This window comes from Acomys russatus, chromosome 19, assembly GCF_903995435.1.
Source record: "Acomys russatus chromosome 19, mAcoRus1.1, whole genome shotgun sequence".
Lineage (NCBI taxonomy): Eukaryota > Metazoa > Chordata > Mammalia > Rodentia > Muridae > Acomys > Acomys russatus.
The window spans coordinates 5,731,911-5,759,622 of record NC_067155.1 but is presented as its reverse complement, the minus strand read 5'-3'; the positions used below and the strand labels follow the sequence as shown (position 1 = coordinate 5,759,622).

General features: G+C 50.0%; 2 protein-coding genes across 2 annotated transcripts in view; both read right to left on the bottom strand.

Moving 5' to 3' along the window:
* Prkcg (protein kinase C gamma) overlaps positions 1 to 20,164 on the bottom strand; it is a 28,950-nt gene extending 8,786 nt beyond the window's left edge. Inside the window, exons 1-11 of the mRNA XM_051162229.1 lie at positions 19,748 to 20,164; positions 19,337 to 19,368; positions 18,217 to 18,299; positions 12,474 to 12,585; positions 12,171 to 12,302; positions 10,735 to 10,891; positions 9,277 to 9,411; positions 8,859 to 8,946; positions 8,539 to 8,568; positions 2,811 to 2,963; positions 1,902 to 2,090 (exon numbers count right to left, since the gene is read on the bottom strand). Of these exons, the coding sequence (XP_051018186.1) occupies positions 1,902 to 2,090; positions 2,811 to 2,963; positions 8,539 to 8,568; positions 8,859 to 8,946; positions 9,277 to 9,411; positions 10,735 to 10,891; positions 12,171 to 12,302; positions 12,474 to 12,585; positions 18,217 to 18,299; positions 19,337 to 19,368; positions 19,748 to 19,917 (1,281 nt within the window). The 5' untranslated portion in view covers positions 19,918 to 20,164. The remainder of the gene's footprint in view (positions 1 to 1,901; positions 2,091 to 2,810; positions 2,964 to 8,538; positions 8,569 to 8,858; positions 8,947 to 9,276; positions 9,412 to 10,734; positions 10,892 to 12,170; positions 12,303 to 12,473; positions 12,586 to 18,216; positions 18,300 to 19,336; positions 19,369 to 19,747) is intronic.
* Positions 20,165 to 26,136: 5,972 nt separating this feature from the next.
* Myadm (myeloid associated differentiation marker) lies at positions 26,137 to 27,150 on the bottom strand. Its single transcript, XM_051162223.1, has one exon. The coding sequence runs from the start codon at positions 27,146 to 27,148 to the stop codon at positions 26,195 to 26,197; it is 954 nt and encodes a 317-aa protein (XP_051018180.1). The 5' UTR covers positions 27,149 to 27,150; the 3' UTR covers positions 26,137 to 26,194.
* Positions 27,151 to 27,712: the final 562 nt, after the last annotated feature.

Below are 27,712 nucleotides of genomic sequence, written 5' to 3'. Positions count from 1 at the left end.
TCTGGCTGTCCTGGAACTCGCTCTGTAGACCAGGCTGGCCTCGAACTCAGAGATCCGCCTGCCTCTGACTCCCAAGTCCTGGGATTACAGCCATTTAGAAATAGTTCTTTCCTCCTGCCCACTAGGGACAGACATAGAGACTTCCTGATCCACTCAGCCAGTAATCCAGAGGAGACGGACAAGCACATAATAAGGGTCCAAGATTCTAACCCTGATACCTCGGAATTTCCTGAGTCTGATCACCATTATTCTAATTACCTTGCCTTCTAAGAGATCCACAGGACTGGACCAAAATGCAGGAGGACTGAATCCCATGCTATATCCAGTCACACACACACACACACACACACACACACACACACACACACACCAGACACACACACTTCTGTCTGGGCACAAAAGTGGTGAGGGTTTTCTTGAAACTATTAGTTTTTGTTTATTTGGGGGAGGGCTATAAACGACGTACGCATGTATGCATGGGGTCAGAAGACATACGATGCCCACCTCTATCACTCTGCCTTATTTACACAAACGGGGTCTTTCAGTGAACCTAGAGTTAAGGTGGCGACCACTAAAGACCCCATGACACTGTCTCCATCCCCACTCCCACAGCACCAGTATATTCATGAAACCACATCTGGCTTTTTACATGGGCACTGGGGATTTGAATTCAGGTCCTCCCGTGAGCACAGCAGGTGCTCTCTTCCCACTAAGCCATCTCTCTAGCCATCATCATTATCAACATCATCATCGTATCTCCACCGTGGGCCAGGTTAAGCTCAAGCTCATGACAATCCTCCTTTCTCAGCCTCCCAAGTACCAGGATGAGAAACATGTGCCAAAACACTTGGTTGCTTGCTTTTTCTTTTTCTTTTAAGTTTTTGTTTGTTTGTTTGTTTGTTTTGAGACAGGGTTTCTCTGTGTGGCCTTGGCTATCCTGGACTCACTTTGTAGACCAGGCTGGCCTGGAACTCACAGATATTTACCTGTCTCTGCCTCCAGAATACTGGGATTACAGATGTGCGCCTCCACCCCCAGCTTTTTCTTTTCTTTTCTTTTCTTTCTTTGTTTGTTTGTTTTTTGAGACAGGGTCTCTCTGTGTAGCCTTGGCCATCCTGGACTCACTTTGTAGACCAGGCTGGCCTCAAACTTACAGTGATCCTGCTGCCTCTACCTCTCGAGTGCTGGGATTAAAGGCGTGCGCCACCACCGCCCGGCCTTTCTTTCTTTCTTTCTTTCTTTTTCAATCAGAAATCAGGGAAAGTGAAGCCATGCGTTCCCCCAGGCCCTCAGGCTTCCAACTTCTTTTTGCAATCCCTTGGTCTCAGAGAAACACCCTTTTATGACTTATCCTTCAGCATCCACAAAAGACCAGCTTATGCTGGAGGCCCAATCACTACAGGTATGTCCAATTTTAGAAGACATCCATCCCTAAGAGCTGGGGATAGGGTTTGGTTGGAAGAATGCTTGCCTAGCATGCATAAAGCCTTAGGTTCAATCCCCAGCACGGTGTAAACAGGTTCATCCTCCAACAGGTAGCAAGTTCAAAACCACTGCAAACTACATGAAACCTTGTCCAAATAAATAAATAAATAAATAGGAAGGACAGAAAGGAAAGAAAAAAAGAAAGAAAACAAAACATTCCCATTTAAGTCATTCCTGGACATAAAACCACAGATCACTGGCTACAGGGATTGCAGATTGAGCTCATAGGGGCCATAGAACATTCTGACATACTCATTCACATCCCATCTTATGGGATGTGCCCAGAACCGCACCAGGACCCCCACCACACTCAGCTCTCTCAGCACTGTCCACATCCTCTCAGAGCGCGACACGTTCTTTCAGCCTTTTCCTGAACTCATCCTTCTAAACCATGACCCCCATCCCTCCTTCCTCACCGGTGTCTGAAAGGTGGAATGAAGCTGCGTGAGAAAGTGGGGCCGGCCTCCCGGACCTCGGCCCCCCAGTGCCAGCACACGCTTCTCCACTAGGGTGCAGTCCACATCATCGTCCTGGACTATGACATCTTTCTTCAGGATCTTGATGGCATAGAGTTCATCGGAGCCTCTGCGTTCTGCCAACATCACCTGCAAACAGAGGTCCAAAAGGGCCAGCCCGTTTGAGAAACTCGTTGCTGCAGGGCCCTGCGCTACTCTCTCTACGGAGAAGACAGGATCAGAGTGCCTTCTTCGTCTCTCAGGGGACTGGGTGTTCTGAAGTTGCATTTACGCCCCTCAAGGAGAGTACTGGCATATATAATTTTTATTAAAATAATTTATTATGGGGAGAGGTGTGAGTGTGTGGAAGTCAATGACAATCTAGGGGAGTTGGTTCTATCATTGCACCACGTGAATCCTGGGGGTCGAACTCAGGGAGTCAAGCTTGGTGTCAAGTGCCTTTTTCTTTTTTCTTTTTTTTGGGGGGGGGTTGGCTTGGTTTGGTTTGGTTTTTCAAGACAGGGATTTCTCTGTGTAGCCTTGGCTGTCCTGGATTTACTTTGTAGATCAGGCTGGCCTCAAACTCACAGCGATCCACCTGCCTCTCTCTCCCAAGTGCTGGGGTTAAAGGCGTGCGCCACCACCGCCCGGGCACCTTTTTCACCTGATGAGCCATCTTGCCAGTCCAGTATCAAGACAATTATAGCACAAATCTCCAGACGCTCAATCTTAAACTAACTCCATTAGGGACTCAAGAGCCCACTGAGTCACCCACCCAAACTTTCTCCCATAAGGAACAGACACCCAACCTCTCTGCAGGCTGTCTCCCCTTCCGCCTCCCCCCCCCATGCAGAACCCCAGGAATCTAACCTTCCCAAAACTGCCTTTCCCGAGGACCATGAGGAAGCTGAAGTCAGAGATGTGCAGGCGTCCTGGGCTGGCACCGAAGAAGCATCTCTTGGAGTCTGTGGGACTGGGAGATGGAGAAGGGATGGGAGAGGAAGAGGGACCCATCCGCACTCTCTGTGAGGGAAGGAGAGAGAGAGAGAGAGAGATCCAGAGACAGTCAGAATCTGGAGATGTTCCCAAGAGGCACAGTGCCCAAAAAAAAAAAAAAAAAAAAAAAAAAAGAAAAGAAAAGGACCAAGAGAGACAAAATGGAGACAAAATGGCATATTGTTCTCATTTTGTGTTTAGCTTAGGAACTTTCTCTGGCTAGGCTCACCTGTAACCCCAGCCTTAGGGAGTCTGAGGCAGGAGGATGAAGAGTGTAAGATCAGTCTGGGCCACATGGAAAGATCTTGTCTCGGAAAATGAAAGGAGGGGGGAGGTGGAAAGGGAGGGAAGGAGGAGAAACAGAGGAAGGAAAAAAAAAAAAAAAGAGACCAAATAAGGAAGGGATTCTCTAACCTAGCCAGACCCAAAGAATTTATGTCTATAGATTTGCACCTATTACTCTCTCTCTCTCTCTCTCTCTCTCTCTCTCTCTCTCTCTCTCTCTCTCTCTCCCCCACACCCCCCTGGTTTTGGTTTTGGTTTTTGGAGACAGGGTTTCTCTGTGTAGCCTTGGCTATCCTGGACTCACTTTGTAGACCAGGCTGGCCTCGAACTCACAGCGATCTGCCTGCCTCCACCTCCCGAGTGCTGGGGTTAAAGGTATGCGCCACCACCACCCGGCTCACCTATTACCTTCTAAACCAGAACTCCTAGAGGGGTCAACAAAGAACAGTGGGTTCTCATTCCCAGGTTTTCTGGAGGTGGTCCCTGAGAACTTGGACTTGAAACAAGATCAGAGCTGACACTGCCTGCTGTCGTTTCTGGGGACCACACTGAGTTTTCAAATGATGGAGCCTTCTCCATTTTTTCCTCTGCCTTAGCCCCAGGGGGGCACCAAGGAGGTCCCATTACTGAACTCCAACAGCTGCCACATGTGTCCCTCTATACCCACTGTCATCATTTCTGACATCTTCTCTGCTCTGCAGGCAGAAGGCCCAATTTAAAAATAAATAAATCAGGTCATGTCTTCCCTTTGCTTTCAAAGGCTCTAACGGCTCTGTGTGTATTAAGATTTTATTCCCTGCAGCTTCAAAACCAGGCTCTGATGGGTCCTGGGCGTCCCTCCTTCCCTGATACAGACCCTGGCCTCCTTCACTTAATCCTCTATCTCCCCCTAAGACTTTGAGAGGTGACATTAGCTGCAAACCGTTTCTCAGACCTCCTTCAGACCAGAATCAAGCGTCTCCTTCACAGCTGTCTCCTGATGGTTTTTATCAGGGTCAAACACCTCTCTTGAGGCCCCTGTGCTACCATGGACAGCTCCTGCATGGCCCTGAGTAATTAGCATCCCTCAGTCAGTGTGACTGCCTGCTTACTCCCTGTGAGATCCTACAGGAGGAGCCTGTTTGTTCTCCAAGCCTAAAGCAAAGCTACGCTTCTTCAAGGGGAAAAACAAAACAAAACAAAATCCTTTATGTATCTGTACACGTTCTGATACATATGTGAGATACATGAATCATAGGTAGATGGATGGATGGATGGTGGAAAAAATGGGGAGAGAGAGAGAGAGAGAGAGAGAGGGGGGGGGGGGGAAGAGACAGAAAGTCAGTTTTTGCTTTTCTTGTGACAAGATGTCATGTAAGCCAGACCAGCCTCAAACTTGCCATATAGCTGAGGATGACCTTGAGGCCCAGATCTGCCTGCCTCTACTTCCCAGGTGCTAGGATTACAGATACAAGCCATCCAACCTGGGTGATAGGGTGGGTTCTCACGAAGAACAACAGTCTGACCTTCTAAATTTGGGACCCAGCCACTAACGGGGTCTCTCCATAACCTCATCTACAAAGTAAGTGTGATTGGTATAATTTCCAACAGAGTTAGGAAGAGTCAGCGATTAACATACACAGATCAGTTAGAACAGTACCCAGCATCCACCATTCTAACCCAGTACTGAACAAAAACCACTTTTTTTTCCCCCCGGAGACAAGGTGTCTCTGTGTAGCCTTGACTGTCCTGGACTCGCTTTGTAGACCTGGCTGGCCTCGAACTCACAGCGATCCGCCTGCCCGTGCCTCCCAAGTGCTGAGATTAAAGGCGTGCGCCATCATGCCCGGCGCACCATCATGCCCGGCGCGAAAAGCACTTTAACACTGAGTTATATCTCTAGCCCTCTGAGGGACTTTTATATGGTACCGGTGAGTGAATCCAGGTCCTTAGGCATCCTAGGCAAGCAGCGGAGTTACAGCTCTACTTATTTTTTTTTTAATATTTATTTATTATTATGCATACAGTGCTGAAAAGGGCATCAGATCACATGATAGATGGTTGTGAGCCACCATGTGGTTGCTGGGAATTGATCTCATGACCTCTAGAAGAGCAATCAGTGCTCTTAACCACTAAGCCGTCTCTCCGGCCCCTCTACTTATTTATTTATCTAACATTTATCCATTCATTTTGAGAGCTCCACACTGTAGCTCATCCTGGCACAAAACCCATTTAGTAGCCTAGGAACTCACTATGTAGCCAACACTACCCTTGAACTCATACCAAGCCTTCTGCCTCAGGCTCCTCAGTGCCAGGATGGTAGGTCTAGACTACCATGCCCAAGCTATCAAGGATTCTTGTGCACTGTACTTCTACCTGAGAAGAACCAGCCCAGAGTCTGTCACATAATGGATCTGCAGTGGTAATCTTTTTTTGTTTTGTTTTTTGTTTTTCAAGACAGGGTTTCTCTGTGTAGCCTTGGCTGTCCTGGATTCACTTTGTAGACCAGGCTGGCCTCGAACTCACAGCAATCCGCCTGCCTCTGCCTCCCGAGTGCTGGGATTAAAGGCGTGTGCCACCACCGCCCGGGTGCAGTGGTAATCTTAATTGGTGCTTAGTGGTCCTGGAAACAGCTGTGGACGACACCATTCCCAATCATTCCCAATCAATGCTGCTCATCAACTAAGCAGTCGGTCCACACTTGGGTACCGTGAGACAAGCCTGTGACCCCAGCACTAGGGTGATAGGAAGATCAGAAGCTTAAGGTCAGCCTCGGGTACGTAGTGAGTTTCAAACCCACCTGAGCTGTACGAGACACACACACACCTTTATTTTTAGATAGTCTCACTGTGTAGCATTGGGTGGCCTGGAACTTTCTATGTAGACCAGACATCCCTCACACTAACAGAGATTCACTTGTCTCTGTCTCCAGAATGTCAGCATAAAAGCCGTGTGCCACCATGGCCAGCTTAATCTTCAAATCATCTCAGGATACAACACAGCTTGGTCTGGAACCCTCCCTTCTTTCTTTCTTTCTTTTTTTTTTTTTTTGGTTTTTCGAGACAGGGTTTCTCTGTGTAGCCTTGGCCATCTTGGACTCACTTTGTAGATCAGGCTGACCTCAAACTCACAGCGATCCGCCTGCCTCCACCTCCCGAGTGCTGGGATTAAAGGTGTGCGCCACCACGCCCGGCCTCCTTCTTTTTTTTTTTTTTTAATTTGTATTTATTTATTTATTTATTTATTTATTTATTTATTTGGAACCCTCCCTTCTTGCTTGGCTTAAAAACAAACATCCTCTTGAGGGATGACAAGGCATCCTCTCAGATGCCATCTCCTTTCCTCCCCCTACTGCCCTTGTTCTAACTCCACTGTCCTTGTTGCTCGCAGCTCTCCTGCCTGGCTCCTACCTCAGGGGCTCACACATGCCCCTCCTTCCGTGGCAAGGCCCTTCTCTGGGGATCTTCACTCATTGTCTTCCTTTATTCAGACCTTTGCCCAGCAGTCTCTTTCTCAGGGAACTCGTCTTGCTGGGAGCTCACATTATTATCGGAAGAATTCCCAGTGCTCCTCAGAGAGGATTGCAGTATTACCAACAGAATCCCCAATGCTACTCAATGCTCATTGTTTTCCTTATCGCTTATGACTTGCTAACATCTCCTGCACTCGCTTGGTTTTTAATAATAAGAGGACTGACGCTGGAGTTTCATGGATCCTAGGAAGGCATTCTACCTCTGAGCAACACCTGCAGCCCCTCACAGGGGGATTCTAGGCAGGGGCTCTACCACTGAGCCACACCCTCAGCCCCTCACTGGGGGATTCTAGGCAGGGGCTCTACCACTGAGCCACACCCCAGCCCCTCACTGGGGGATGCTAGGCAGGTGCTCTACCACTGAGCCACACCCCAGCCCCTCACTGGGGGATTCTAGATAAGAACTCAACTGCAACCAAAAAAAAAAAAAAAAAAAAAAAGAGAAGAAGAAGAAGAAGAAGAAGAAAGAAAGAAAGAAAGAAAGAAAGAAAGATGAGAAAAAAGCCAGGCATGGTGGCACAGGCCTTCAATATCAGCACTCAGGAGACAGAGGCAAGCAGATTGCTGTGAGTTCGAGGCCAGCCTGATCTACAAAGCGAGTCTAGGACAGCCAAGGCTAACACAGAGAAACCCTGTCTCAAAAAACAAAAACAAAACAAAAAAAAAGGAAAAAGAAAAGAAAGAACTCAACTGCTAGGCTATAATTTCCGGCCCCCCATTTTATTTTCCATTTTGAGGCAAGGCCTCACTAAGTTGCCCAAGCTGCCTTTGAACTCACTCCCTAGTTCTGGCTGGTTGCTGTTGAACTCATTCTGTAGATGGCCAGCCATGAACCTGTGAGCTTCCTGGGATTGCTGAGCTACACTATCAGGCCAGACTTTGTTTATTTTGGGTCGTGTCTTAGCATCATGCGTGAGTTGCAACAAGGAGATAATTTTTCATCCTGTTCCCAGCTGCACAGAGACACCCAGCGACTAGATCCTCTTCTTGTAAACAGAGATGTGCTAATCATTATTTTGGTTTGGTTTGGTTTTGGTTTTTCGAGACAGGGTCTCTCTGTGTAACCTTGGCTGTCCTGGACTCACTTTGTAGACCAGGCTGGCCTCGAACTCACAGAGATCCACCTGCCTCTGCCTCCAGAGTGCTGGGATTAAAAAGACGTGCACCCTCATGCCCAGCTGAGATGTGGTAATGTTTGAAACAGCAAAGGAGGGATATTTACTGCCTGCCTGCCTGTCTCCCTCCCTCCCTCCCTCCCTCGCTCCCTCCGTCCCTCCCTCTGTCCCTCCCTCCGTCCTTCCTTCCCCTTCTGCCTTTGTTCCTTCCCTCCTTCTTCCCATCTGCACTCTTCTAGAAAGTTCTCCTGCCTCTCATGCTGTGCTGGCTCCCTGGTGCCTGAAGCTCTATTTCCACCATCATCAAACACATTCCGGTTCTGATGTCTCAGGCTGCCTCCTTCACTGCCCCAGGGAATGGCCTGATTCTATGTTGGCACCGTGCTTCAGGAAAGACTGTTCAGTGATGGAATGAGTGCCTGAGTGGAGAGAACAGTGTCCTGTCCACAGAGAGACAGCAAAGCTCTAGGAGAAGCCTTCACTGTCCACTCACTCTTCAGGGTAGACTGAGGCCTTCTCCAGGCCTCTGAGGGTCCCTGAGGTACCTGTAACTGAGCTCAGGTACCTATGACCTATCTCATATAGTCACCGCTGTTACTCAACAAACACAAAGTAACTGCTCAATTGATGTGTTCAGAATTGAAGACAGGAATCAGGAAGATAGATCTAAAGATGTCTAAATGGTACTCACCTCATACAACTCCAAGGGATAATTACAGGCCTGGAGGAGAAGAAAAGCCACAGTGAGGACCCCTTGAGAGGTAGGTAATTGCCCTAGAGCAAAGGCCCACAAGGGCCCATAATACCCCAAAGCTATGGGGATGGAGGACTACAATTCCCATGAGACCCTGTGGCCTAGTCCCTTAAGAAGAGTTGAAGAAGGAGCCCTGGCGTCTTCTGGGAATTGCAGTCCCAGTACCAGTGGTCTACTGGGGATAGAGGGCAAAGCCAGCTCTGAAGTTGGGGAGGCTGGGCTGGGCTCCCCTGGGGGAAGCCAGTCAGTTAGGGTACCTCAAACTTCTGGAGGAGGCTGCAGTTGTCAGCATCGGCCACCGGTACATTGTAATACTCGCCCTCCTCCTGGTTCAGTAACTTGTACCTGACATACAGACGGAGACCAGGGCCGGGCAGGGATGGGGGAAGCAGGGCACCCATGGGAGAGGCAAAGACATCCAAAGGGAGGTAAGTGACACAGAAAGACGGACACAGAGATGGAGAGAGAGAAAGAGTGAGATAAGAAGAGAGGGGAGAGGCAGGGGAGGAGAGAAGAGGAAGTGGAGGAGGAAGAAGAGGAGGAAGAAGAGAGAGGGGAGGAGCTATGTTGGAAGGTAAAGGGGGGGGGGGGAAAGATGGTGGCCTAAAAGAGAGACCACATATGGAGGAAGAAGGTGACACCCAGGTCCACCCCGAGCCCAGCCTTGCTGCTCACCATCCATCCACAGGGGCCTTGAGTAGCTCTGAGACGCCAAAGGACATGGCACCCATGAAATCATTCCGGGATGTCCTATCCCAATCCCACACCTCCACACTGAGCCGGCGCTCCACATCCCCTGGCTTCAGGTTGCTGTGGGAAGGGTGGGGACAGGGTGAGGAGCTGAAGTTAGGGTTCCTCACTTCCTTACCCCGAACACTGGAGGTTTCCCCACCTCTGACCCTCAAGAGAGTCTCCCCATTATGGCAAACTGGCAGTCACCGGTTATAAATATAGCTTTCACAAGCTCTCTCCATCTTCCCAAATTCTCCGCCCCTTCCCACTGTCTCCTGGTTCCTTTTGCTCTCTATTCTGAGTTTCTGTGCTCTTCCTCTGGGTCTCTGTCCTCTTGTCCTGTATTTCCTTTCTGTCCTTTTCACTTCCCTACCACCCTCCTCTCCTCCACTCTTCTCCCCCTCCCCTCCCCCCTCAGCCCCCTCTTCCCTCTCTCTCCTCTTTTCCTCCTTCACCTCTCCCTAATTTATTCCTTCCTACCGTCCATCCCTTCTTTTCTTTTTCTTTCTTTCTTTTTTTTCTTTTTTCTTTTTTTTTTTTGTTTTTTGTTTGTTTGTTTGTTTGTTTTTTGAGACAGGGTTTCTCTGTGTAGCCTTGGCTGTTGTGGACTCACTTTGTAGACTCAGAATGATCCGCCTGCCTCTGCCTCCCGAGTGCTGGGATTAAAGGCGTGCGCCAACATGGCCGGCTTCCTACTTTTCTTTCTTTTGGCTTGTTTGTGGTCTGGGCTAGCTATGAACTTGCCTCAGCCCCCAAGTTGCTGTCCTTCTGTTCCTGTGCCAGCCACTCTACGTCTTTTTTCTCTGGACCTCCTTTTTGTTGTTTTGTTTTTCCCTTCCTGTTCTCCTCACTTATTCTGACCGTCGTCGTCTGAGTATCTGTCAGCCTGCCCTCTCAATCTGCTTCCTTAACGACTTAAATATTTTGTATGTGTATGAGGGTTTTGCCTGCCCGTGTCTATGCACCATATGTGTGCCTGATGCCTGTACAAGCCAGAAGAGTTCATCGGGCTTCTTGAAACTGGAGTTACAGGTGGCCGTGCCTTGCAGATGCTGGGATCCCTGATCCTCTATCAGAACAGCACTGGCTCGTTAACTTCTGAGCCGCTTCTTCAGCCCCTCTGTCTGCTTCTTGAGAGTCTGTCGCTCTTCTTCTCTATCTGATCGCCTCATGCTGACATGTAGGGAGCAGAGGGGGTGTAAACACCCAGAGACCTGTCTCTCAGTTCCTGAATCGCCCCTTGTCTTTCTATCATCCCATTCCTGTCTCCTATCTTCTCCTGCCTCTTACTGGATATATCCTCCATCCTCATCCTCATACCCCCAGCCAGCACTCCAGGGTTGTGTGCCCCTAGGACCCTCAGACCCTCTCTTTCAGCCACCCAGCCCCCCCAGAGCTCACAACACGAAGGTCTCGTTCCACACGGGGTTCAGTGTGGCTTTCACAGTCCTTGTCTTCTGCTTGGTCAGGTTCCGAGGGTCCGGGATCAGCTTCAGTTTCACATACGGGTCAGACAGACCGTTGGGGTCCATGGGGATGAGGTTCCGGGCCTCGCCAACTGAAGGTAGAAGCCAGGGAGGAATGACTCGGAGTTAGAGATCCAAGAAATAGGTCCCCAACCTCCCACAGCCAGTAGCCAAGAATTCGGGATCACAGCCAGCAAGATGGCTCAACAGGTAAAGGTGCCTGCCACCAATCCTTCTGACTTGGCATGGTAGGAGAAAATTACTTCTCTGCTGGTTGTCTTCTGATCTTCATTACATTTGTCAAAACACACAAGACAAAGGAATGCGCGCGCACGTGCCCGCACACACACACACACAGACACACACACACGACAGATGAACATTTACAATAATAATAAGGGGCTATGCTGGGCAGTGGTGGCACATGCCTTTGACCCCAGCACTTGGGAGGCTGTGAGTTCAAGGCCAGCCTGGACTAGAGAGCGAGTCCAGGACATTCAGAGCCGTTACATAGAGAAATCCTGTCTCCCAAAAAAAAAAAAAAAAAAAAACCTAAAAACAACAACAACAAAATAATAATAATAAGGGGCTGAAGAGATGGCTCAGCTATTAAGAACACTTACTTTTCAGATGCCTGAATCTGATTCCCAGCACCTACATGGTGGCTCACAAGCATCTATAGCTCCAGTTCCAGGGGATCTGACGCCTTCTTTTGGCCTCTATAGGCACCAGGGATACACACAGTCCCTCACACATGCATTCAGACAAAATACTCACACACACACAAAAAAATAAATACATCTAAAAAAACAAAACCAAACAAACAAACAAGGAATTCAAGGTTAGTCTCCTTTCTCTGAGACTGATCGTTCTACAATCTATATCCAGGGCGTAAGACCCATAGCTTGGAGCATGTGGCCAGAAATCAGACTCAGTATCTTTTCTGCCACTAGGACTAGGAATCTGGAGTCTGACTCTTCTCCGTAAGTCAGATCTTGTCTGTCATCACACCCTCTAAATGGCCACTAATTGGAAATCTGGAGTCGGGGGTGAGGATATAGCTCAGTGGTAGAGTGCTTAATAAGCATGATGAATCCCTACGCCACAAGTTCAAGACCAACCTTTGCCACATATCTAGTTTGAGGGCAGCCTGAGTTATATGAAATCATATCTGGAAGACTAAAGCTGAGAGCAGATCTTCTCCTAAAAAGAGAGTGGATAGATGGAGCCCAGCCACCAGAGTGAAGATGGGGTGTAGGGGGTAGTCTGCAGGGGATGCGCATCCTGGTTCCTGGTATAGAACACCCTAGGGGAGTTCAGTCCAGCCCTGCTCCAGGTTGGGGCACTGCTAGCGGGGAGCCATGGCCTTACCAGTGATATGGATCTCATCTGACGTGGGGGCCCGGATTTCCAGTTGTAGACGTCCACGGCGCTCCGTGTGATCCACGCCGCAAAGGGAGGGCACGCTGCGCACACAGCGTCGGTGCACGTTCATTTCACAACCTACAGCAGCAAAACTGGGGATAGCATTTCGGGCCCAGGCCCCTCACCAACCGCCCCCACCCCGACCCGCCCTGCCTCAAACTCAGACTTTGCACTGTTTGCTGAAGGAGAGCGCCCTCTAGCTCCCGATCTGGGCTGGGGCAGCAGATACCCTGCGGGGGGCACACTCACAGGAGCATTTCATGCCCTGGTGCACCAGCCCGTAGAGGAGGGAACCACAGTGGTCGCAGAAGGTAGGACTGCTGTAGCTGTGCAGGCGGAACTTGTGCTTATTGCGAGGGTCCTGGAGGCAAAGAGAACTCGTTTAGTGACATAGGGGCTGAGGGAGGGTCCTAAAACCCTGAAAGAGGTGACTTTTAAAATGATTTATTGCCTGGCATGGTGGCGCACGCCTTTAATCCCAGCACTCGGGAGGCAGAGACAGGCGGATCGCTGTGAGTCCGAGGCTAGCCTGGTCTACAAAGTAAGTCCAAAACAGCCAAGGCTACACAGAGAAACCCTGTCTCGAAAACCCAAAATAAAATAAAATGATTTTTTTTTTATGTAAAGGTGCCTGCATATGAATGCAGATACAGGTGGACGCCACAAGAGGGCATCAGCTCCCCTATAACTGAAGTTACAGAAAGTGTGAACAAGGGTATTGGAAACTGAACTCAGGACCTCTGGAAGAGCAGCAAGTGTTGTAAATTTATGAGCCTTCTCTCCAGCCTTGGGATTTATTTTAGGCTGACCTCAAACTCAATAGGTAGTGGGGAATGGCCTTTAGCCCCTAATCCTCCTCCCTCCAACTGAGATTGTCGGCATTGTGGTCCATGCCTACAATCATGGACCGCCATGCCTACAGAGAAATGTCCCCAGCTAGAAATAAGCCCTTTCTTTGGCCTGGCTCTCTGTCAGCCTTCTGCTCTATCTCACTCCTTTCTGTCTACATAAATTTACTGAGATCCTGCTGTGTGCCGGGGCCTGCACAGAATAAATGCAATTAGAAATCTGTCACATGGAGGGGAGTAAAGATGTACCTCTACAGAATGCCTGCCTAGCATTTGTGCAATCTTCTGATCCCCAACACTCCGTAAAGTGAGTGCGGTAGTGCATGCAGGAGGCTCAGGAGTTCAAGATCACCATCCGTTGGCTGCAGGGCAACTTTATGACCATATTTCAAAACAAAACAAAAACAAAAACACTTGTCACCTGACATTTTTTTTCCTTCCTAATGGGCGGAGATAAAATAGTAAACACAAACATGGCAAGTGAAAAATAAATAATACGGAAGGACAAATAGCCACAGCTGTTCTGGAGGGACGTGAAGCACGGGTAGGGACCACCAGAAACATGGTTGGCGCAAGCCTGCCATCCCAGCTGTTCTTGAAGCTGAGATGAATGGATCGGAAATTCAAGGCTAGTCTGAGCTAGACAAAGAGCTCAAAGTCAGCTTGGGTAACTTAGTGATACCCTGTCCAAAAATTTTAAAGGGGCTAAGGAGTGCTGCCCAGTGATAAAGCCTTTGTCTGGTGTACATGAGGCTCTGGGTTTAACATCAGTACTTCAAAAAGAAGGGAGAATTGGGGGGAAGAGGAGACAGGGGAGGGGGAGGAGAAGGAGGATGAGGAGGAAGAGGGAGAAGAGGAAGAAAAAGGAGGGGAAGAGGAGGAAAGTGAGCTGAGTAGGATGGAGAGAAAGAGATGGAGGTTGGAGAGGAAATGAGGAAGAGGAAGAGGAAAGAGCAGGAGAAGGGAAAAAGGAGGAGCAGGAGGAAGGAAAGAAAAGGGGAAAAGTGAGAGGGGCAAAAAAGAGGAACGAGAGGGAGAAAAAGTGAAGGAAGAGAGAGGACGAAAGAGAGAAGAGAAGCCTGAAGTTGGGGGCTCAAAAAGGTCAGGCAGGTCTTGTTAACAAAGTGGCATTTGGGGGCACTGGAGAGATGGCTCAGAGGTTAAGAGCACTGGCTGTTCTTCCAAAGGTCCTGAGTTCAAATCCCAGCAACCACATGATGGCTCACAACCATCCATAATGAGATCTGGTACCCTCTTCTGGCCTGCAGGAGTTACATGCAGGTAGAATAAAGAATAAATTAATTTAAAAACAAAACAAAACAAAAAAAAATACAACAAAAAAACCAGAAGTGGCATTTGGTCAGAGTGCGAAGAAGATGAGAGCTCCCAGGATCCTCCCTACCACACCTCCTCCCTGAGGACCTCTGGGCCACCTTCAGCCCCAAGTCCTCCGCTCGCTGCCTCCCTGCAAGCTCCCCTTGTAAAACGAAAGCTAGTTCCAGCAGACACCAGAGGCCCTGGCCAGATTACTAGGAGACTCAGAGCAGAATTTAGTATGTAGGACATGCCCACTGCTGCTAGTCTGACAGCCGTTACTGGTGCTGGGGTTATGAGGAGCGGGTTTATTGCTGCCTCTGAAGCGCTAAAGAAGACGCAGGTCACTTCCCAGATGTGTGATTTTTTTTTTTTTTTTTTTTTTGAGCAAATTCATTTCCAAGTTTTGAGCCTCAGCAACCTTCTCTGTCAAATGGACATCGACATTCTATGTCTTGAAGGAACACTAAATGTCCAGGGTCCGATTTCGCAGGAATTTAGGACAACAGCGAATACCTTCCACACCCACACTCCACCCTACAGGGTAATACCTGGTTCTTAGACAATTATTTCCTCCTCCCTTCCTTCCTCTCCCGCTTTTTAAATTGTTTTTTTTGGGGGGGGGGTATTTGTTTGTTTGTTTGTTTGTTTGTCTTTGAGACAGAGTTTCTCTGTGTAGCCTTGGCTGCCCTGGACTCACTCTGTCTCCCGAGTGCTGGGGTTAAAGGTGTGCACCACCACGCCCAGCTACATTTTTCTTTTCTTCCTTTTTATAGGCTGGCTTGAAGTCCCGATCCTCCTACCTCCTATGCCCCAGAGTTTCCAGGTGTCCACCATGGCCAGTTTACACAGTCTTCTGCCACCTGAACTGCAGCCCCCCCCCCTCAGATTTACTTTTCTCTTTTATTTATTTTAGTGAGACTTCTATTTTTAATGTTTTCCAGATTATTTTATGTGAATGAGTGTTTTGCCTCTGTGTGTGTGTGTGTGTGTGTGTGTGTGTACCATGTATGTGTCTTGCCTCCACAGAGGTCAGAAGAAGGCACAACAACTGGATGGTTGTGAGCCACCAGGTGGATGCTTGAAACCGAACTTGCAAGAGCCACCTCTCCAGCTGTGTGTGTGTGTGTGTGTGTGTGTAGGCATACATGTGGAGGTCAGAGGATCCCAGGGATGAAACTCAGGTTGCCAGCCTTGGCAGCAGATGCCTTTACCAGCTGAGCCATCTGGATAACCCAATATTTTCCTTATTCTGTTTCAGATATACCATCCCGAGCATTTGACTCTACTGAAACTTGGAAATGACCCCTATGTAGGCAGGATTCTCACTTCATTTTATATCCCGAGAACTTAAAAATGTACTGTAGTTAATTAAGCCAGCTATGATGACACACACCTGTTATCCCAGCATTTGGGAGGGCTGCATTCATATGTAGAATGGGGGGGTGGGGGCAGGCGGCGGGATCCGCCTGGACTGCATAGAGAGACACTGACTAAACAATCAACAAAGAAAAACATGGGGCTGGGGGTGATGGGACATGCCTTTAATCCCAGCACTCAGGAGGCAGAGGCTGGCAGATTGCTGTGAGTTCGAAGCCAGCCTGGTCTACAAAGTGAGTCCAGAACAGCCAAGGCTACACAGAGAGAACGTGTCTCAAAAAAAAAAAAAAAAAAAAAAGAACAGCAGTGCACATGAAGAACTGGACAGGGGTCAGGATGAGGGTAGGGGGAGTGGGTGGTAAGGTGGGGGGAAGCCCAGGAAACTGCAACCTTACAGGAAGACAACTGAGGAATGCTGGGAGTCGGAGAAGTGGTTCTCCCCAAGGAAGAGCACACTAATTGGTGTTTAGAGTAGCAAAGGGCCGGGCGTGGTGGCGCACGCCTTTAATCCCAGCAGTCGGGAGGCAGAGGCAGGCGGATCGCTGTGAGTACGAGGCCAGCCTGGTCTACAAAGTGAGTCCAGGATGGCCAAGGCTACACAGAGAGACCCTGTCTCAAGAAAAAAAAAGAAAAAAAGAAAAGAAAAGAAAAAGAAAAAAAGAAGAGACTTTTGATCTCTCCCAAGGAACAGAGAAGACTTTAAATCTATTTAAATTGCTTTAAGAAAGAGAAATAAAGAAAACAAAAACCCCCCAAGAGATAATTCCTCGTTTTACAGAGGGACTGGCATTTCATGTCATGTGTTCTAGTTCAAGAATCTCTGCTCAGAGGGGAACAGAAGAAGAAGAAAGAAAAGCAACTAATTTAATCTTAATGAGCAATTATACGGATTCAAGCCTACACTGGGTGTGAAATAGTTGATGAGTATGTATGTAATCAGGACCTTATAAAACACAGATAGTGTTGGAGGAGGCAAGCAGGTGCAGGGGCAGGCAATAAACGCATGCATCCTGGTGCTGGTACACAGTGGTACTCAAAATACGTGCTCTATGTGGCCACATCCTCTATGCAAATTCTGTTTTCTTCACCACAGAAGCTAGCAGGTGCCTCATGAGCCTCTGTGAATCTTTCCTCTTGCCTTTTCTTTGAGACAGTGTCTTTGATATTTAACCCAGTCTGTTTGGCCTCAAACTCACGATCCTCCTGCCTCACTCTCTCGATTGCTATGTCCCCATCTATGATTCATATAACCATCGCTTTCCTTGTATCAAACTCTGGGATGGAAAAAAAAAAAAATCTCCATTGTACTGCCAACATAAGATTGGAAATGTCTAGATTTATGCTACGCAGTTCAACAGTGTAGCTGTTGAAATTTAAATCAATCTTGAGCAAAATGGAGTTTAGATTTCTGTTCCTCAGAACATCTCTGTTTCGTGCCAGCTGCATGGTGCCGATGGCAACCATAGAAAGGAAACATCTCCATTACCGTGGGCAGTTCTAACCTGGCCACTGCTAATTTACAGACTTATTCTACAAGGGAAGAGTCAGAGGCCTGATGAAAAAGAGAAGGAAGGAAAAGGAACCGGTGTCCGGGGAATTGGCTGTGCTTGTCAGGCCCTGCTGTGCAGAGGGAGGGAGGGACAGGGTGAAATGGTTCTGGAGCTGAGTGCATTCATTCATGTGTGCAACTGCCTGGTGTCTGTGCCCTGTGGGGTCTCTCTGAGTCTCCATCTTCTATCTCTGCCCCTTCCTATTTCACACACACACACACACACACACACACACACACACACACCATACCACACACAAGATAGATCTTATGTAGCTCAGGCGTGCCTGGAACTTGCTATGTAGACAAAACTGGCCTTCAATTCCAGATCCTTCTGCCACCAGACTCTTACATGCTAGGATACTTGGCTTGTACCATGACACCCAGCTTCGAATTTCTCTTTTCCTGCATCTCAGTCCAGCTTCTGAGATTCTCTCTACCTACTCCACAATTTCAGTACTGGCACTGATAGCGCTCTCTCTCTCTCTCTCTCTCTCTCTCTCTCTCTCTCTCTCTCTCTCTCTCTGTGTGTGTGTGTGTGTGTGTGTGTGTGTGTGTGTGTGTGTGTCTGTGTCTGTCTGTCTGTCTCCCATATTACAATTCTTTTCAATTTCTTCTTCCCAGGATGGCAGTCTCATCCCTCCTCAATGCTGACTTTTGCTTCCTTCAACCCCTGCTTCCTCTCTGTCCCTCACCTGTGTCCCCAGCCTCTCCTAGGCCCCTTCTTAGTCCCCCTTTTCAGGCCAAGGGCAAGGAATCTGGGCCAGACTAGCTCTCCCTATCTCTCCAGCCCCCCTCCCCTCCCAGCCTTAAAAATAGCAAGAGAAATTGGGACGGACGCCGAGGGGGTGAGGGCGGGGATGTGGCCTGAGGAGGAAGAACCAGGTGTCTGGGCACTCACATCCGTCTGGGGGCCCTTTCCAGCGCCTGGACACTCGAAGGTCACAAATTCGTGGCATCGGCGGTGAACCACAAAGCTGCAGACTGAAGATGAGAATGCAAGAGACACACAGGCAGGGAGAGACAAGAGAGAGACAGCCCCCGCCCCCAAATAGATGCAATATCAGAGCCAAATGTTCCAGTCCAGAGAAAACCAGAAAGAGTCCAGTAGAGAGAAAATCAAAGGAGACCCAGACCAAGAGCCATATGGAGACACACAGAGACACAGAGACAAGAGAATCCCAAGAGATAGACTTGCAGAAAGACGAAAAGAGACAGAGAAACACAAACTAACAAAGTCCCCAATGTACGTATACACACACACACACACACACACACACACACACACACACACGAGGAGAGAGAGAGAGGAGAGAGAGAGAGAGAGAGAGAGAGAGAGAGAGAGAGAGAGAGAGAGAGAGAGAGAGAGAGGAGAGAGAGTTAGAGGGGGGAGCCAGTAGAAAATAGAGAGGGAGACAGGTTTTGAAAAGAAACAACAGAAATATCCTTAGACATAGCAGAGAGCAGCAACTTGATCAGAAGTGAGTCTGGGGGTGCTGCTCTGGCCCGCCCCCCATCTTGAGTCACTCCGTTCTCAGCCAAGTGGCAGCTGGTGTTTTAGGACTCGCCCCCCTCGCCCTGCCCCCACCCGCCCATTAGTGACCCCACCCGGCTTGCCCCTGCTTTAGGATGGATGGTGTTGTCATAGCAACAGCAGTGGGGGGGGGCTCTGACTTTGCATCTCTGAGCCCCTACCCCCTTCAGTTCCCCCTTTCCAAATCTCCCTGTTCCCATGGAAACAGATTCTCCAAATATCTGTCCCCACCTGGAGCCGGCCGAGGGAGGGGCCCCCAGCACCACCTCCGCGGTGGCCCTGCCATCAGAGTTTCCTCCCCACCACAGGCTGTGTCTCTGCCACACCCCCCCGCCCAGGGCTCCCCCGCGCCTCTCTGGGGACCACAGAACACGTGTGTTAGCCGCCTCAGCTGTGAGGCCCCAGCCTCCACCCTTGCGTGTGTGTGTGTGTGTGTGTGTGTGTGTGTTGGGGGGGGGGTCCTAGGAGTCCAGCTCCCAGCTCTTACCTTGACATTGCAGGCCCTGCTTTCCAATGCCCCTAGAAGAGTCAAGAACTTAAGGTCAGTGCAAAAAGGGGTACCCGGAACCTCCCACCTTTGCAAGATATAGGTGTACGGCTTCCCATCCTCACCCAGGTATCTAAATTCCAGTTTCCTTCTCCTAGATGCCAGAAATTCTAATTCCAGGTCCTTTTCTCTTGGACCCTGGAATCCAGCTCCCGGGCCCTCTTCCCTCAGACCCCGGAAACCAGACTCCTAGGCTCTCCGCAACATCCGCGACCCATCCTAAACCTTAAGTACAGGAGTGGGAGCTGCAGCACCTCTCTGCTCAATCGTTTGGGAGGGGGGCAGTGTGATATGACTGCTCCCCCAAGTGCCCTCTTCCCTCAGCCCTCTCCGCCAGCCCGCTTCCCTCACCAGATAAAGTCGGTACAGTGGCTGCAGAAGGTTGGCTGCTTGAAGAAACGAGCAGTGAACTTGTGGCTCTTCACCTCGTGGACCACCTTCTGCCTCAGCGCCCCTTTTCTGCAAAACAGGGGTCGGGGTCCCCCCTCTGAGTCGCCTCCGCCGGGGCCCAGACCCGCCATGGCCCCAGGAACGCAGCAGGGATCACGATCTGGCTCCTTTTCTGAGGAAACAGGTGGACTGGGCGGCGGAAAGGAGGATTCCGCAGACTCGGAGACGGGAAGGACAGGGGCGAGGCACCTAACGGTGCGCAGCGCAGGAAAGAAAGCAGCACCCCGGCACCGGCTGCACCAAGGCGGAGCAAGCTGGTGGGATCAGAACAGAAGGCAGAGGGACCGAGGAGCCGCAGGCACTGGCAGCGGCGGCGGCGGCTGCGGCCGGAGCTCGGGCTCCCCGCACCTGCTGAAATGTAGAAGTCGGGGGTGAGGGGTATCGGGGGGGGGGAGGCGTTGCCATGACGACCAAGGGGCGTGGTTTCATCTTAAAGGTGCCCCCCCACCCCGAACAGATGCCCCTCCCTCCTCTCCACGTGCGCACACCCATTCCGCAGGCTGTATGCAGGGAGGGGACGTCCTCTGAGCCTTGTCCACCCCCTTTCTCCCAAATACATTCCAGTCTGTCATTCTAGCCCCGACACCCGTCTTCCTCCCCCACTTAGTTCCTTGGGTGGGTCTTGACAGGCTCTTGAATCTGGCGAAGATCTGTGTGTCTCTGGTCATATTACTCTTCTAGTCAAGAAACTTTGTGTTCAGTGTGAGGACTTCCTGATGGATATAGAGGCTAGCGTCTCGCTCTTGGTCATGCCTCCAGCTCGTTATCGTTCTCATAGCCTCTGGGCTTGCTTCGCCTCCCTCTGGGTGTGTCTCTCTTCTGATGCCTTCTCTTTCCTGCCTCTCTTTCTCCGCTCCTGTTTTCTCGCTCCAATTCCCCCCTCTCTACCTCTCTCCTTTTCTTGCTCACATCTCTCCTCACGCCCCACACGGCGCCCTGGAAATGTTTTCCTTTCCTTTCCTTTCCCCTTCTTCGCTAATCTGTGTTGCACGATTCACCTCTGCCACTTAAATTCAACGTTTCCCGACGTCCGCCGCTCTCTGCTTCTGTATTTCTCCCCTTTCTGTCGCTAGGGGATGCTCTCTCTGAATAGTTGCCTGTCCCTCCTTCCCTGTACCTCTTTCCTTCTGTCGATTTCTTTCTGACCCACTCGGGTTTTTGCTTTTGGCCCTGTGACCGTCTCTTGTCTCGGGAGGATCCCTCCCCATTCATTGTGATTCTCTCTAAGTGGTCTCTTCTCCTTCCTTGTCTCCCTGGGAGTCTCTTATCTCTGTGACTGTTTCTGGGCGTTTCTCCCTTCTCTGTGTCTCCCTCTGACTGTCTCCGGGGAATCTCGACCCTCCTCGGTGCCTCTCTGTGACCGCTCCCTCTCTGTGTGTCCCTCTTCTCTGCTTCTCCTCGGCTCCTGTCTAAGGGTGGTTTCCCCACCGTGACTCTCCCCACCGTTTTCCATCTCTGGGGTGGCCTCTCCCATATCGGAGTCTCCCTGTAATTCTCCATCGCTGAGGGCCCTCCCCCTCCGTATCTTCCTGTGACTCTATATCCTAGTCTTTCTTGATTCTGAATCTCCCCGTGACTCTGTCTCGGGGGTCTCTCGTGTTTCCCTGTGACTCTCCACCTGGGGGCGTCCTCCGACTCTGTCTCTCCCTGGGATTTCCTGTGCACACGCCCAGGTTTCCTCCCCTGAGTTCCTCCCGCCCCCCCCCCCCCCCCAGGTCACGCCCAGCGCAGTGCCTTTCTCCCAATTCAGGCGCTCCAATTAATACATTCTGGCAGGAAGCCGTTTTGGGGAACCCCAGCCCGCCTGAAGGCTTGTCGAGCTCAATGCACTCTGGGACTTAGAGTTGAGGCCCTCATGTTAGGCTATTCTTGGGGCTCAAGAGAGAACTACTCCTCCCGGCGTGCCCTGCCGGTCAAGGTGGACACGCTAGCGGCACCGCTTCTGTGCGATTTTGCTTTGTCCATCTTGGGGTTGGGCTTTCAGAAGATGCAGGGGAGGTAGAGGAATTAGAGTCAGTCTCCAAGCACCGTTCTCTGAACTCTGAGTTCCTTGCCCACCCCGCAAGCTTTCTGTGGTTCCCTGAGGAAACGGGAGGGAGAACACGAGGAGTACAGCTTCTTCCTCTGCGACTTTTCCGAGTTAATACAGCAGGTCACTGGATGCTACAGCTGTTTTTTGTTTTGTTTTGTTGTTTTGTTTTTAAACAGGGGCGTGCGCACCTTTAATCCCAGACAGACGCAGGAGGATCACTTGTGAGCTTGGTGCCAGCCTGGTCTGCAAAGCAAGTCCCACACCAGCCACTACTACCCAGTGAGAATCAGTCCGAAAAATATAAATGAAAGGGTCTTATGTGTTTCTGGCTGACTCCAAACAAGCCAGGTAATCGAGGATGACCTACTGTTACCTCCCCCAGGAGCTGGGTTCCCGGGCATGCATGACCCCAGCTGGGGGTGAAGGTGGGGGGAGGGGTGTTGAGGTGCTGGGGGCTGAACCCGGGGCCTTGTGTGTGCCAGACAAGCACTCTGTCAACGGATCCATACCCCCAACCCTGTGGCTGTTTTCTGGCGTCTTCCGGAAAGCTATTCTTGAACTCGGTAGGGGAAGGAGTCGGTGTGATGCCCTCCTGAGAATAGGGATTGATGTAGATAGGTCTTGGTAGACACTAAAGAAATATTTTTCTCACCCCCGTGAGTGCGGATCCTCGCTGGCCTTTCTCCCACATACTTCCTGTTAGGTCGCAAACGTGGGACAAGTGGCTGAGTTGCCTATTTAGCATATCCAAGAGAACCTGTTACAGAGTATGGCTGGCACACCCCACCCGCTACCCTAAACTTCCTCAGTCCAGGGGCTGGCTGCCCTTCCTCCACTTGCTCTTCCCTGTATAACCCAGCCATTCTGGTTTCCCACTCCTTTTTTTTTTTTTTTTTTTCCCCTACCTTTTACCCTCCTGGCCTCTTAGTCTCCTGGGTCTCCCCTCTCCCTTCCCAACTCCCCTCACATGCCCTACCTTAGAGTCACATTCACTCCGGACTCTCCCAGATGTCACTGACTCTGGCTTTGCCCCGCCCCCCCCCTTTATCTACAATAAACCTCCTCCACCATACCAAGAGCAAATCACGTCCTTCCTTTGTTATTCTTATTTTTTCCTTTCTTTTCTTTCGTGTTTTTTTTTTGTTGTTGTTGTTGTTGTTTGTTTGTTTGTTTTGAGACAGGGTTACTCTGTGTAGCCTTTGCTGTCCTGGGCTCACTTTGTAGACCAGGCTGGCCTTGAACTCACATCGATCCGCCTGCCTCTGCCTCCCGAGTACTGGAATTAAAGGCGTGCGCCACCACCGCCCGGCTATTTTTGCTTTTTCAAGACAGGGTTTCTGTGTAGCCTTAGCTGTCCTGGACTCGCTTTGTAGACCAGGCTGGCCTTGAACTCATGCAGATCTGCTTGCCTTTGCCTAAAGGCGTGCCCCCACTTCTGGCCTTTCAGGATTAGGCTTTTGGGGGGGGGCGGGGACGGTTGTTTTTTCTCACTTCCAACTTTGCAATGTTTTCCAAGTTGCCTTTGTGTGGGTACAGGTGCAAAAAAAAAGGGGGGGATCTGTGACCCTGAAATTTGTGTGTCCATTATGTGTCTATGTGTGGTCTTGGAGGACGGAGGGTGTTAGTAGTTTTAACCTCTGAGCTATCTCTGACACTGGAGTTGTGAGCTGCTGATGTGGATCCCATGGACTGAACTCAAGCATTTTTAACTGCAAAATCACCTCTTCAGCCCCAGGAAATTGTATTTCTGGATTGCCAAAGGGGTATTTTTCCACCTCAATCTCTTGTGTGTTGCTAGGGACAGGCCTGCCAGAGCCCTGTTCATGCTAAGTACTCTCTCTCCCTGTGACCTGCTTGGCAAGCCATGGTGGCAGCTCTTGGTACTTTCATATCTCTCCTAGCCAACCTCCCCCCCCCTTTTTTTTTAATTATAAAAAGTGTCTATGTGAGTATAGGCATGGAGGCCACAAAAGGTATCGCCTGTCACTGTCCCTCACTCTGCCTACTCACCTGAAGCAGGAAGTCAGCAAGCCCCAGGGATCCTTTGTTGTCCCTACTCCCGCCCCCACCATAGGGATGTTGCATCCATCTGAGATGCTTGTTTGATGGGCACTGGGTGCAAACAAACCCTGCCTCCCATGAAGCCAAAGCACATGCTTTTATCCTCTCCCTGAACCTTCACTCAGTTGGTGAAGTCGTTGCCTAGCATGTGCCAAGCTCTGGGTTCCATCCCAAGCCCAGCAGAAACTGGGTGTGGTGGCATTGGAAGAGGTAGGTCTTCTTGTTAAAGTTCTCCTTGGCTACAGAGTGAGTTTGAGGTCAACCTCAGGTATGTGAGACTGTCTCAAAAGCAGGGGGGAAAAGCGTGGTGACACACCCTTTAATCCCAGCACTCTGGAGGCAAAAGCAGGCTGATCTCTGAGTTCGAAGCCAGCCTGGTCTACAGAGTGAGTCCAGGACAGCTAAGGCTACACAGAGAAACCTTGTCTTGAAAAATCAACAACAACAAAAATGTAAGGGGGGTTGGGGGAGATATCCAGACTTTGCTACTGTTTTCTGAGGAAGCCAGGTTGTCTTAGTCCCAACCTCATTCTGACATCAAACTGAAAAATCCAAATCTCATCTGTCTTGGAGCCCTCCCTCTCTCTCCACTCCGCCATCCCCACCCACCCACCCACCCGGAGATTAAGAAAGCATGAGTCTTCCTGTTCTCTTTATATTGAGTTTTTTTGTTTTTTTTTTTTTTTAAAGAACTTTAGGGATGTTGGGAGTGGGAAGGGATGACTGACAGCAGGAGCTATAGGAACCGAAAGCTCCAGAAAATTAAAAAAAATAAAATATATATTTATACATTTATATATATATATATACCAAGTAATGCATGTGAGTCCCAGAGAAGCAGAAAGCAGCAAGAAGCAACTAGCACACACAAGCCATTCCAATCCTGATAACCCTGAACACCCCCCCCCCCCCCCCGCAAAGAAAAGGTATTTAAGAAATTTCCCTTACTTAGATGGGGCTATATAACTGGGGTGTAGCAGCACACCTGAAATCTCAGCACCTGGAAGGCAGAGATGGGAAAACCAAGTGTTCATGGGCAGCCTCAGCCACACTACACAGTTAAATTTGAGACCAGCTTGGCCTACGGAAGACCACCTCAAAAGCTATTTAAAAAATAAAAAAACAAAATAAAACAAGACAAAAACCCCAGAACTTCTTAGTTGTTTTTGTCTTCGTGTTCAGAAAAAAAAAAAAGAGAGAGAGAGAGAGAGAGAGAGAGGATAGTAGAGCCATTAAAGCCGGCAGAGGGCAATTTTCTTCTCATCCCTGCTAAGGCAGGCCATGTTATTTTTAACACTGAGATAGGAGGCCCACCATTACTATCCCTCAGAAATACTTAAGAGTTGTCTCTAAGATCACGTGGGTGGTTTTGGTGAGTTTCTGTTTGTATAGCACAGAGAATAGCTCAGGAAAAGGTATCCGTCCTTTGCTTTGCCTTTAGGGCAGTGGGCTTTGGTAAGCCTGGTAAAAAAGTTCTAGAGCCAATTTGAGGCAAAGCTGAGTGACAGGTAGAGGCAGAGACTGCATAATGACTCCTGGCCACTGGAAATCACTCACCTCCAGGATTTGTTTGTTTTGAACTTGAAAGGTGCACTACATGGCCTGCTCCCCAACCCCTTTAACACGTACACATACATACTGACTAAGGCACAGCTAAGGCAGGCAGGCAGGCATGCTTTGGCAATATGGCCCCTAGAGGCCCATGGGGTGAGGACTGCAAAGGAGTGTGGGTAATTGCAAAGGAGTGTGGGATGTGTGGGGCCAGCACCTTTGAAGGGTGAGGGAGAGAAAACAAGAATTCTGAGGGCTCCCAGGAAAACAGGCAGGTTGCAAAACTGACAGGAAAACAGTAAGAGAAAGGTAAATAAAAGAGGTAAAAGAAGGCTGTGGAGCCAAAACTCAAGGGCAAAACAAGGTATGGGCATAGATATACTGGAAGAGGAAAGGTAAGAAAGAGATGAAGCCGGGCAGGGTGGTGCACTCGGGAGGCAGAGGCAGGCGGGTCACTGTGAGTTCGAGGCCAGCCTAGTCTACAATGTGAGTCTAGGACAGCCAAGGCTACACAGAGAAACCCTGTCTGGGGGGGGCTGGATGAAAGAGACACAAAAAGAGGACAGAGAGACCTATACATATGCAACAGGGAAGAGGAAATGGAAGGGACACAGGGAGGGGGAAAGAGGACCCGGTACCAAAAAACTCAGGTAATCAGGTGAAGAGGCTGCAGGGACAGATGTTGAGGGAGCCCCTTGGTAACCTTAGACCTTGACAAACACCAGCCGGGTGGAGTACACCAGATCAGACACATAGGCCAGCAGGTTGACGCCTGTCAGAATGGCCACCGCCAGCCGGCGGTCCCAGAAGCACACCGAGTGGGGGTGTGTGTAAGCACAGCTTGAATCCATGGACCGCCGGGGCTGCCCATTGTACCTCTGATCAAATTGGTAGAGGGGCCAGAGGACAATGGCAGTGGCATAGAAGAGGACAGACAGTAAGGCCAGCCCTGACAGGAAGGTGGGGAAAGGGATGGGCAACATGTTGGTGCAGTCCCCCAGGTTGAGCAGGATGGTCACCGCCGCCAGTATGAAGCAGATGGCGTAGACTGCCACACACCACTCCAGGGCCGGCTTGTGCTGGTACAGGGACGGCTCGCTGATGAAGGCAAAGATGATACAAGCTACGAAGGTCTCAAAAACCTTGAGCAGCCCCGGCACGGTAGCCATGTAGCCAGTGATCTCACCGGGCCTTGCACGAGTCCAGGCCACTTCTGTGGCATAAGCCAAACAGGCGATGCAGGAGAAGGTGGTGGCGGCGATGGCGTGGTCCCGCGTACGTCCGTGAGACATGAACTGCACGTAGGTGGTGGGGTAGATGATGGAAGACGACAGGCAGAAGAGGGCCGCGTAGCAGGCATAGGTGATGGGGAAATTCCGCCATGACAGGGGAAAGTGGGTCTGAAGTCCACCTAATTCCACAATCAGGATGACCAGGGTCACAGCAAAACAGAAACACCAGGTGAACATGGACCAGTTACCCATGGGCCCTGTCCAAGCACCCACACTGGCCACCAGCGAGAAAGCCACACAGGTGCATGTTAGCTGCAGGAGGCGGAGGAGGCCCAGGGGCTGGGTCAGTGCCCGAGGGGACCCCACCGTGGTGGAAGATGAAGTCGTTGTGGTTGTGATGGTTGTACGGGTTACTGACACCGGCATAGCTGAAGGAAAAACAAACAAAACAAAACCCAACATCATTTGGATAAGGCATCATATGAGGAATGCAGGCACCCAGCCCCCTCAGTCTTGGAACAAATTAATTCTTGGAATTCTGAAAAAGCTATGTCTCAAAGTACAGAACTCATCTATAAACTATAAAGATGAGTTGGTCACCTAGATTCTAGGCCTCATCTGAGCCCTACCCAGGGGAGAACTCAAGATACCCAAGGTGATACTTCTTGCTTTTTTTCCCCCTGGGGACTCAGCAACCTACCCACTGGAGGATGGTTGGCCAGTGCACACCTCAGTGGATAAAAAAAAAAAAAACCCTTTGTTGCTGTGCTGGAAAAGCTGACTTGGATCCTTGGGACCCACCTGGTAGAAGGAGGGAACCAATACCTACAAGCTAACTTGGACCTCCTCCTGTGCACGTGAGACCCACCCCAAACATGCACCTGCGCGACTGTGGTCTTGGGGATGTGGCTCAGTTGAGGAAGGCCTGGATCTGATGCCTGCACTGCAGAAACTAGGTGCAGATGTGCACACCTGTGATCTTAGCATCTG